The sequence below is a fragment of the Aulonocara sp. 'chitande type north' Nkhata Bay genome, linkage group LG19 (genome assembly GCF_057382095.1).
Source record: "Aulonocara sp. 'chitande type north' Nkhata Bay isolate Kocher_YH1m ecotype deep benthic linkage group LG19, A_spYH_male_GT1.1, whole genome shotgun sequence".
Lineage (NCBI taxonomy): Eukaryota > Metazoa > Chordata > Actinopteri > Cichliformes > Cichlidae > Aulonocara > Aulonocara sp. 'chitande type north' Nkhata Bay.
In genome coordinates, this window is record NC_141362.1 from 12632959 (window position 1) to 12644871 (window position 11913).

The 11913-nt window shown below is 39.8% G+C and overlaps 1 protein-coding gene across 2 annotated transcripts in view; it reads left to right on the forward strand.

Annotated features, from left to right (window-relative positions):
- nkx2.2a (NK2 homeobox 2a) overlaps positions 1–3991 on the forward strand; it is a 5395-nt gene extending 1404 nt beyond the window's left edge. For both annotated transcript variants that reach the window (XM_086274569.1, XM_086274570.1), the window contains exon 2: positions 1–3991. This exon is cut by the window's left edge. In XM_086274569.1, coding sequence (XP_086130695.1) covers positions 1–424 — 424 coding nt within the window. In that variant the 3' untranslated portion in view covers positions 425–3991.
- The last annotated feature ends 7922 nt before the right edge of the window (positions 3992–11913 follow it).

Below are 11913 nucleotides of genomic sequence, written 5' to 3' on the forward strand. Positions count from 1 at the left end.
GGTGTTGTTTTCCAAGGCACAGACCTATGAGCTGGAGCGCCGCTTCAGACAGCAGAGGTACCTGTCCGCCCCGGAGAGGGAGCACCTGGCCAGCTTGATCCGCCTCACCCCGACCCAAGTGAAGATCTGGTTCCAGAACCACCGGTATAAGATGAAGAGAGCCCGGGCCGAGAAAGGTATGGAAGTGACCCATCTCCCTTCTCCCAGGCGGGTGGCCGTGCCCGTCTTAGTCAGGGATGGAAAGCCTTGTCACACTCTTAAAGCTCAGGACTTGGCGGCCACTTTTCAGGCCGGGATCCCCTTTTCGGCATATAGTGCCCAGTCACTCCAACACATGCAGTATAACGCGCAGTACAGCGCCGCGGCCACGCCACAATTCCCCACAGCACATCACTTGGTGCAAACGCAACAGTGGACTTGGTGAGAGAAATTATAGAGACTTGGCTTGGAGGCGCGGTAGGGAGTTTCACCACAAAGCAAAGAAAAAATAAAACACACAAACAAAAGACTTTTCATTTTTGCAGCTTGACTCATATATATACTACCATTTTTATTCGGGGCTCATGTGTGCGCCGTGTTTACATGTTTTCGTTAAGAGAACTGGGTCCAAACCTCTCCCATATAGATTTTATTAAGAATGTCAATGCTCTTCTTGTGATTTTTTATTTTTTATTTTATTTTTTTGTAAGTATGTTGTGTGTTGGTTGTAGAGATGTTTCCTCTTTTTTTTTCTTTGTCCCTTCGTGTTATTATCAGCACGTACGAACCACTTTATAATTATAGAAATTTTAATTTCTTGCTTCTTTTATGGACCGAAAAAAATATTTATGGCCATGAATAAACACTGGCAAGTTTTCAGCTTTTTCCCTTTGGTTTTTATTTCTTGTAAATAATTTTGTGGCAGGTGTTTGCAACGCAGAGCAGTTGCGGGAGTGTGGCGATGAAGAGGGTTGTGTAGCCTACATTTCTGAATCTTTTAATTAAAAAAATAAAATAAGGGGACTGCCGTGTAAATAAAAACTGTAGCCTCGCGGCGACGGTAAAATAACCGATTTTGTTTTTTTAAATAAAAAAAAACATCATTTAAATAAAATGCGTTGTTTCTGACACCAGGGTTTGGTTTATAGCCGCCACTGTGAAAATTCTATTTTATTTTAAAAGACACCGGTAAACGTGATGATAAAAGGCGATGATGAAAACACTTTATTGTGGCACAGAATGGAAGTGAGCACGGGAACGAAAAAAAAAATCTCCAGCGCACTTCAGTTCTTTCTCTTTCAGGCAAATTTAATCCCGAAAATATTTTTTCTTAATCCGAACACCTCGCTAATAAAGAGCCGAAAGTCACTTGTGAAATGGGACTAAAATCCACTCACTTACTATAAGTGGGCTTCTCAACATAAGAAGCTTTTGAGTGAAAAGCTCTCCTTTTTGTCAGCATCCCCAACCACCCCCGGCCTTGGTTGTAAAGTGGTAGACTGCGAGGAAAAACATCGTTTAATGCAATAAATGTTTTGTTATCTTGTTAAGCGCTAAACTGCAAACAGAGCAGGACGGATCAATGACTCACCAGCCTTCTTTGTTTAATCACGGCAGCGTTCAGCTAAAATTCGCGTGGCTTACAGAGGCTTGAAGGGACTAATAAAGACATTTTTTACACGATCATATAACATGTTGGCAATCATAGCCCGCATTACAATATACTTTACGCTATTAGGCGTTCTTTACCGTGGGACCAAAACGAGCACAAATGGCTCCCCAGTGATCCGCAGAGCGCATTGCGGATTATCAGACTCCAGTCAATATCTTGAGTAAATATGATAACCTAGTTGAAAAAAATCTATGCATTTTGTTTGTCCCGGGCCAAAAAATCTCACAGCAGATGTTAGAGTCGCCCCTATCATCACCGAACAAACAGCTAAATTGGGCAGATTTGCTAATTATTTACAGAATTGAGTCTCAGGGGGCTACTGCTTTTGTGGATGACACAGACTCAATTTGTCGCTGACAGAAAGGTTTTGTGTTTCGAGCTTCCAGGTCAAATAAATCAAACTTTATTTTTTTATTTCTTTGTCTTAAAACCCCCAGAAACGTGTGTGTGCGTGTGTTAAATAAGCAGACGCAGTTATTATAGAAACCCGCCACATGCGAAGAGAAAAATGACGTGAGTACCAGTGCGTGTTATGAGAATTATAAAGAGAACCGATAAGAGTCGATGATAAATGATTGCCTGTCTGTGATTGGATTTTAGTGAACTCTGACTGGTTTCTTTCAAATCAAACTCAAACTGAACAAGTCCCGGAACAATAACGCAATTTAAAAACTCATAAGTGAAAGAATGACGCTGACATTTGTGTCAGTTTTTGTCCAACAGAGAAGGCAGCTCTGCGACTCTATCACTGCGCAACGCAAGTGCACGAGGCAATAAAAAAATAAAAAATAAAAAACAAAAGCCCAGGCCTGGTTTCTGTGGATGTTAGAGGCGTGCATGCTAACGAGCAGCAGGAGTGGAGATGCAGACAGTGTAGATAGACAGAGTTTCTTGGTGCTGTTCAGAGTCAGGGAGATGTATCCTTGGGCTTTTTGTCCTGCCTGTCACTTGGTGCCATTGTGATCCTTGCTGCACACGTTGTGTCCCATATGGGCAGCTGGGCTCGGAAAAGGAGAAAAGAATCTCTTACAAGCCCCAAATTGTATCAAGCTTTCAAATAAAGCATTGTTGTCTCTCAAAGAAAAACGAATTAAAAATTCGTGCTATATCTATTCTGGTCAAAAAAGAAGCCCCATTCACACATAACAGGGAGTCCTTCTTCCTTGATAGAGCTATGCCAACAACAGCCTTCTCATTTCTCTTTTCCCTCTATCCTCCCATTCTCCAACGTGAAAGGCCGATTATTGTCTGTCCAAAAAAGTGGCTCGTCAAGGCGCAAAAACTATTTTTAATTCTAGACAGTGTTCTTCCTTGTTTGCTGTGCGTGGGCCTGTTTCTAAAATGAACACATGGAAAAATATTTGACACTGTTTGGCCCCCGTCCTTTTTTAAGGACTTCCGTATCGAGCGTAAACTTGATCTACTATTAATTAACAATTTACGGTTAGATTTCACAGCAGCTCTCCTGACTTTAAAGCCAGTGCCGCGCTGCTGTGCGATATACGGATGTAGAACAAATAATACACCTGACTAATAATTAAATGCTGAAGCTGCCATTTGCACTTTTATTTTGCTGTGATCTCTGGAAAATGCAGATGTTTTTCCGTGAGGACAAAAACTGGGTTTGTTGGCAGGTGTGTTGTGGACTTTTGCGCATGAAAGACCGGAACTGATCCCATTCAAGTGGTTTCTTTATTCATAAATTGCCTTTACATTTTCATATTTAACAATATGATATTTAACACTTTTTCGGAACCATACAAATCTGCTTTCAGAAATTATGCTCACTTGCAAATATAAAGTGATTTAAACCAGCTGGAAGCTCCCTGCGCGTTCAGTCAGGCTCTGTCGTGTTTTCCACAAAACTGAAGTAAAACCTCAATAGTGTCTTCGTGGAAGCCTTTACGATAAACTTTTATGACGAACAGCATTCTCTTTGCACCCCCGTATTGCCATTAACGCACCAGAAAATTACACTACACCTCTATCCGCTCAGCAACAGGGTCAGATTTATCGGAAATTGCTTTTGGCTGCTTGAAGGGATAAAGCAGTACGATATTAAAACAAGCATCTTGGCGTGCAGCATAGTTCAACCTGCGTGGATAACTCTATTATATACCTTGGAATACAATACTTGAGGAAATATGCACTTGGGACACCGTGAATCTTCGTCATCCTGCCCATTTGAACCTCGACATGAATCATTTTTCTATCACGCACATCGCCAAATAAACGAGGATTTCAAAGCTATAATAAGCGGTGCTTTTCATTTAAAGGAAGCGATCTGGGTTTTATTGCCTTAAAGGAGATCCAGATTAGATTCGCCACAGTGCCGATATTAAAGAGAAAGGGGAGTGATGGAGGGAGGGGGAGGGGGAGACGGAGAAGAAAAAACGTTGCGCCAGGTTGCCACAAGATGGAAGCAGAGGTCTTCAGTTGGCGCCATGCAGCTCTTACCTGCAAATGTCGCCTTACTGCATCTAATTCCATCGCTACAAATTACTGCAGCTAAATCATATTCCAACTGCTGAAATAATGCGCCTTCTTTTCTCTTTAATGAACCAGCAAACTTGACTGTCTTTTAAGTGCATGATTGCGGTTTATGACATTGTTATGGATCTTGAGAGCATAATCATATCGCTCTTCAAAACAAACTAGGCTCGACGTAAACAGTCCACGGGCAATTAGCACAGTTTCCATTTCACAGTCAGAGAGAGGGAACTGGCGGAGAAATAGTCTGCGTGTCTCCACGGTGTGGCGCAATTGGATAGGGGGAGAAACGGGGTGCAGCAGCTCGCAGATTAATTCACTCCAGTGAAAGTGAACAATGGGGGTGAAGTAAGGTTTACCAAAGAAAGTCTGAATCAATCATCGCCTTTTACAACAAAGAAGGCTGTGAGTCATAGCTGGTCACGCGTGTGAAAATCTAAATCTACACCGCTGCTACGTTTTGTGCCAGAAACGCAAAGGAGAGGTGTGTGTTTTTGTTTTTTTAAAAATAAAATCAAACAAAATAATAACTAATAATCTACTTGGAGCATCAAATAAACTCAGAGAGGGCTGGATCTGTTTCCTTACGATCAAAGGAAAATAATGAAAATTAAGCATCATATTTGGTATCAAGAATCAAATCGTTAGCATTTTGGGTTTTTACATGTGCATCACGTCCTGCAGTCACATAGACTTACTTTCCAAGCTGCAAAATGCCTGAACACATCCCTCCATGTAGAGAACTATGCAAAGCACTGCAAAATGGGTCAAATGACGTCAAAGTAAAAGCTACCATCTTTATGCACCTGCTCAGTTCAGCGTCAGTGAGCTTGCAACTGTAGGGGGCCTCATTGGGTTAGAAACGTTTCGCAGCAGGGGGTGCGGAGATGCTGAACACGGTGAAGGAGGGTTGAGGGGAGAGGAGATAAATTCTTAATCTGCTTGCATTGTGACCAGTTTTGACTTTGGAATAAAAACAGCGGTTTGAAACAAACACACACAGCGCTGAGAGCAGAAACATATCAAGACATCAACACTGGGGCTTCTTCTGTTTGCTGTTTTGGTGTCAGCCGGTGGGCATGTGAAAGTAACACGGTCATATTCGAATCCACGAGCTGCATTCAAATTGGTGCTGTGTGTATTAGTGTAGGCGGCAGGCTGCTGTGTGAAGCAGACAAAGCCCACATGACACATACACAAGTTGACTCAGCGAGCGTCTGCAGAGTACTGTTCACATCAGCAGCCCATCTGCGTGAGAAGAGTCTGGAGAGGTGCGAGCTGCCTAACACAAACACCAGCATCTATGACTTACACAAGGAAGAAACCGGAGAGCTGAAGTTTTCTGTGGAGCTCAAAGGGGAATCCTTCCATCGTCTCCGAACAGCTCCAGCTTCTGTCACACTGTGTTTATCTATAAGATTAAATAAAACAGGATTGTCTTTGTCCACTTCAATTTGAACTGTACCCATTTAACAGTCAAGAGTAGTGCTTTTCTATGATACACTAAAAGCAAGTATACGCCTGCAGCGCTCTGTAACAAATCTATTTGATTCACAGCCGATGATAAGCTAAATTCATAAAAGGCTTGTCATTGTTCTCACTGAATGAAGTCACTATTTGTAGATGACTTATCTAATGTGTCTAATTAAAGGAATAATTGTGAAAAAGCATTTTAAGTTGCGCACAGTTTATTTTCTGGTATGAAAGATTTCTTGATGTTAAATTGGCACTCGTGTTTGAACTCCATTATTGGGGGAATATATACTAAATATGAACACAGCTTGTGTTATTGCAATGACAAACTATATGCTTCTACCGTGAGCACATTAGGAGGGGTGTAACATATACTTACCATTACTTGTTTAGCTCATTAGCATGTACACGTAAACATCATGGCATCCATTGGTTTAACAAGTGGACACCAGCTCTCCATGCAGCTTCTTACTCTGCAGCGCTTTGACTTGTTATTGCTTCTCCTTTCTTCCCCCCTGACTGCAGTTCTGTTGCACTATAAAATCTATTCGCTTGAGTTTCGTCATCCATGTAAGCCCACGGTCACAACCTTCACTTTACTTCTATAACAGGGTTTTTTTTTTTTTGGTGCTTTTTTCTTTCATATTTGTCTGCATTAGAGGTATGAAATGCCAAGACAGGAAATGTAAACACAGTGACGTTATTCGGAAATTTAATGATTTTAAGGAAAATCCAGTCATTGGATACGATCTCTAAGTAAACACTGCAAGACATCCGCATGTATTCAGTTTTCATTCTTGCCTCCACACGCAAGAGAAAACACGCCACGGTGTTTTGCCGTGGGAGACGCTGATCGTGCAGTTCTTTAAAAGTGGCAGGTCTGAGTTTAAAGTGCTGCAGATGACCAGCAGCCAGCTCAGAGTCATCTCACGGAAAAGGGGGGGGGGGGGGGGGGGGCGTCAAGGTTCTTGACTTTGCTGAATGTTGAGATTAAGAAAACAGCAAAGAGATGAGGAGAGTGACAGGGTGAGTAGAGTGCTCAGAGACTAAAGTTTGGATTTTTCTTCTCAAATAATTTACTCAATCTAATCTACTCCACGAACCGATGTAAAATCCTATAATGTGTATGATGAATTAAATAAAGGACTGCAAAAAAAAATCACGTTGTTTTGTTAATTTTTGGTATTTTCTGACGAGTGTGCTTAGGATCATAATGAAATGATGATAAGTGGGATACAAATTTAATTTACCTACCACGACATGGGTATGAAACGCAGATAGTGTATGTCATAATTTTTCTTAAAATGTTCCAAAGTATGAATCATTAAGTCATACTGTAGCAGCCAATGCCTCTGCTTCCATGAGAGAGAATTACAAAAAAAAAAAAAGGTTGTTGAGTGCCATTAACAACTAAATGTGTCTCAAGCAGCAATGTTTAATTGCTTCTCCAGCCCTCACTGATGGGCAAGCTCTGATGCATTACTGAAAAAATAGATATAAAATCATTCATCCATCATTTTTAGCTGGTGTAAAGTGTAAGGGCAAAGGTCAGGGAATACGGTGATTATTAGTTTTATACAATGACCTGCGAGATCAACTGAGATTCTTGAGCCTGCCATTTTAAATATGTAGTCACACTACCTTATTCTAATGGAAAAGATGTTTAACAGTCAAGCGCTGGAGCAAATATTTCTTCATCTTTTATCAACTTAACTTTTTAAATCGACCTAGTAGCTCTGATGCTGTGGTATTAATGCACTGTACAAGTGAAGGGGCGTTAAGCCCTTTGCAGAAGAAGCAGGAAAAGTAGATGATTCAAATTTCAGTGTCTATAGTATGAGTGGACTGTTCATGCACCCCTTTGGTTTGCCAACAGTGTCTTTTTTTTCTTTCTTTTCTTTTCTTTTCTTAAAAAAAAAAACAAAACAAAAAAAACAAGACTTAATTTCACACCAGGTGACTTTTTCTACACATTATATCCAAATGATCCAGAGTCCTTAATTTGTAAATTAAGGCAACATCATTCACAGTCTGTGTACCTGTGCAATGCCTGTGGGACAATGCAAATATGACACATTACCTTTTTGTTTCAGATATGCTGTAATTAATGATTAATTAGATAAGCTGATCTACATGCCCAAATAAATATGCAATAAAAATACGATAAAGATAGGCACTCTTATTTGGACTTGAAACCGTTTCATAGCACCTGCAGGTAAATTTCAACCCACGGTGAATGATAATGTTCAGAGCCGACTAAGCTCAAAGTCGACTCTCTCTTGCATCTCTGAGTTCTATTAAAAGTTGTGCTGCTGTGTTATGATATGCAAATCACCATATGGTCTTATTTCCCTTTGTCTTCTCTTTCTCAATGTTCCACCTCAGGACTTGAATTGTCTTGTATAAAACCCACAGTCCGCTGCAGTCAGGTGGGCTGGATGGGGGACAGCGCCAACAATCAGGTTCCCAGAGTTGAGTGTTTATGCCTTTCACTTAATGGATTGTCTCACCTTCTTCAGAGGATGAACATGAGGTGCTTGAGATGCCAGCACTGCAAATGGATCCTGGGCCTTTGAGGCTGATAACGACTGGCCGTCATCTGTTTCAGACATGCTTCAATCAGCAGGCGTGATGATCAAAGAGCAGCAATGTAGCAGCAGTGTTTTACCAATTCAAATCATCTAATTAACTTCCTGTTTAAAGAGGATGTAAAATATGTGTAGCAGGATGTGCCTATCATGTGTTTGTGCACTTGTGCTCTGTGGTGAATTTTTAATGTGTTTCATGGCTCTCTGCAATAGATGGAAAATAAAAGTTTCTCTATGATATTTCCTTTTGCACTGCCTGACTTCATTATACAACGTATCACATCGCGTGCTCTTTGAAATGTATGAGTATGAAGCAATAACCTTCAACGTATTCATCTGTTGTAGTCATTAATGCATAGATCGTCCTACCAAACAGCATGGGTGCCACAAACATCACAAGCATGGCCACAAACTGCTGAAGAACTCTAACACTAGCATGGTGATGCAGAAAAATCCCTCTATACAAGCTCATCAAATATGTAATCATTTACATCTCGGGGGACAAATTCATTATTATGAATTTGCATTTTTTTAATTTATGCATAAAACTCTTTTTTAACTCGTAATGTGGTCCAAATCCAACTGCAAAAGTTTAATTTGTTTGATTTTTTTGTTTTGTTTTCGGCTCCATTCATGCTCCACGTTTCTAAACGACATCAGCACCCTCAACCCTGCAGGTTCCTCAGATCCTCTGCAGTCCATTGTCCTTTTTCCTTTACTCAGAGGAAAAGAAAAGAGGCAGCTACATTTAACTTTCAGGTCGTCAAGTGTTCCATTTCTTTTTGAAACCAACACTGTACATATGAAATGTTATTTATTATGTATTTGTATCTGTTCTTCCCATCAAAGTTTGCTTTAAATGTGAACTGTACAGACAATTACCCAAAATTTATTTAAATAAATGTTATTATTGCATTTGCTTTGCTATTTGAATTTTATTGGTTTTACTAAATGACAAACTTGTACCTCATTTGTACATCATTCATATTGATTCAGAAGAAAAAAATGACCAAATATCTGATATCATGCAGCACAACAGTACATCACATACTGCATATCTGTAAACAATATATTTATGTATCTATATATTTTACTAATTTTATGTTTGTATATGTTGTATTTCATTTCATGGGGAAATAGCATCCTGTTTTGCAGTGCACACAGAGAGAAAGAGAGAGACAGGCTATTGTGTAGACTGTTATATAACTGAAGCAGTGGGATGTGTTCAGGGTAAAACTTTAAGGAAGGCTGTACGTTCAGTTTAACACACTTTGTAAATGCTTCAGTTACAAGAGTTAATAGTTTCACAGATAGTGTTACTGTTAGTGTTCAAGTGCTTAGAAAAGTAAATAATAATCTATTTCTGGTGCTAACGCATTATTTTTGCCTTATATTGGCAAAAATCTTATGTATAAAGTGTATAAAATCTCCACTAATAAATGAAAGGCACAGTCACAGTGCTGATTTCTGTGCCTTCTACAGAAGCAGAGTTCTGGTTCGTGATGACAACTCTTATGTTTATTAATCTTCAGTTATCTGAGATGCAAAAAAGTTTAAAACAAACAGAGGTTTAATACTTTAGTGTAATTTGATTGGATGAAGAATATGAAGAATCGTGGTAAATGTGGCAAAAGGATGAACTGAAGGACACATCAAGCGCACGCATGGAAAAGGTGAAAACATCAAAGCACATTTATTTTATTGTAAGGTGCACACAGTGAGTCAGAAACACTTAAGAAACAATGTAACCACGCCCTCAGCATTTTAGACTGAGGTACTCTTGAGCAAGACAAGCACAGAACTCTGAGGCATGATCTGTTAGCTCTCGATTATCATCCAGGTAACTGCAGAAATGTTGCTGCGTGATTCTTTTTAAAGTTGTGTCTGAGTGAGTGCAGCGTTTTAATAATGTTTATTCACTTTCACTCAATTCACAAAAGCTTAGAAGAACTTTTGCATTTTTACAAAAAGGTACGTTTATTAAAAGTCCAAAATGAGATGATGTGCGTGTTGTCAAACACTTTCATCTATGAATGTGTGTCATATTATTAACCCAGCTAACTTAAACAATACTTTCATAATACGGTTTTTAAAAAGTGTATGAATTGAATCCAGCAGAGAGGTCCATTGAAGCAGGTTCTGTTTGCAGTGGTCAGTCTTACTGATCAGGTAAAAATCTCTTCTTAGTTTCTGTAACTGGGAAAAATCCACCGCCTGCAGAGTATATATGATGTTTCATCTGTGAGCAGACAGATGCCAGAAATAGTTTCTTTAACATGGTTCACTTTCCATTTGATGGTTTCTCCTGTATTATTAAATTAGCTTCACATGCAGAGCACTGAACTGCATTCAGAGACACTTTTTTAAAGAGAAAGCTTTCAAGGTCTCTTTTTGGAGCTCAGGAATGTTTGTTCATCAGTATCAGTGATGACTGGAGCAACAATTTATTGGATAACCAAAGAGACATTTTACAGTTACTTAAAAACTCAGAACTGTTTTTGGCAGTTCACTTTTTGACTTGCCATCATGACACTCATCTGTTCCTGTTTAGATTCATAATGGTGGCGACAGAGCAGCAGCGTGGGAGTTTAAGAAAGGAGTATTTGAATGCAGTCAGTAACAGCATGTGTCCTTTCTTCATGTGAGTTACTGAACTTTTTTACAGCAAGAAGGCCTGATGTATTTTTATAGCAATAATGCCGATGCAGCGACTCCACATGCAGACTGAGGCTCTTGTTTACCTCAAAATATGAAATACTGAGAATCCATTTTACTTCCAATTTATTTGCAGATCAGAAAGCTGACATATTACAAGTCTTCACATTCCTTGGGATTATTTAAAAAGGCATATTAAACATATATAATCTCATTCCATCATTAAATATGTTGCTGACAAGATGTTAGTAACATAATAGTAATTTAAAAATTAGTTTTACTCCTAATGGCCATGTGTAATATATCTAGGCTTGCTTTTAAACAAGTGGTCACATCCATGTAATTTACATGAAGTGTTCTGCATTTCTGCAGTGTAGTGAACGTCAATAAATCAAGTAAAAGCTGTGAGAGGTGAGCTGTGGCGGGCGGCTGAAGGGTGTTTTGTGTGTTTTCCTGTCGAGTGAGCAGCAGCAGTAGTCATCCGAGCTGAGGAATCTTTTTATGACTCCTGCACTCATGGCTGGAGGGAAGAGAGAGGACGAACCGTCTGCAGCGTTTTAGCACACAATTTCCTGATGGTTTCAGAGAAGAGGCCAGCCAAGCATTTCAAGTGGCGGAGCAGCGAGAGGGCAGTATTGCAGAGGAGAGCAGGTAGTGTAATGATCAGGTAGACAAGATGACATCGAGCGTCCTCAGAGACGGTCAGACACACTGAGTTCACATCCTTCCAGGCAAAAAGAACCACTGAAACAGGACGAGACAAAACCAACAAACAAGAGAGCCATTAACCACGAGAAGACTTGTTATTACTGTACAGCAGCACAAAGTCAGCGCAGTCTCTGTGCAACACATACAGGAGCACAAACACCGAATACACATGAACTGTTGGCAATAATAAACTGGTATTTGCAGCATGTGTGTAATAGCATGCATTTCTGAGTAGTCACCAACAAAATGGACAAACAACTTCACAATAAAATAAACCATCTTTACGAAGTGCACATGTGCACAACTCATAAAATAGTTATTGCAATCTCTGTCTGCATCTCCTGGGAT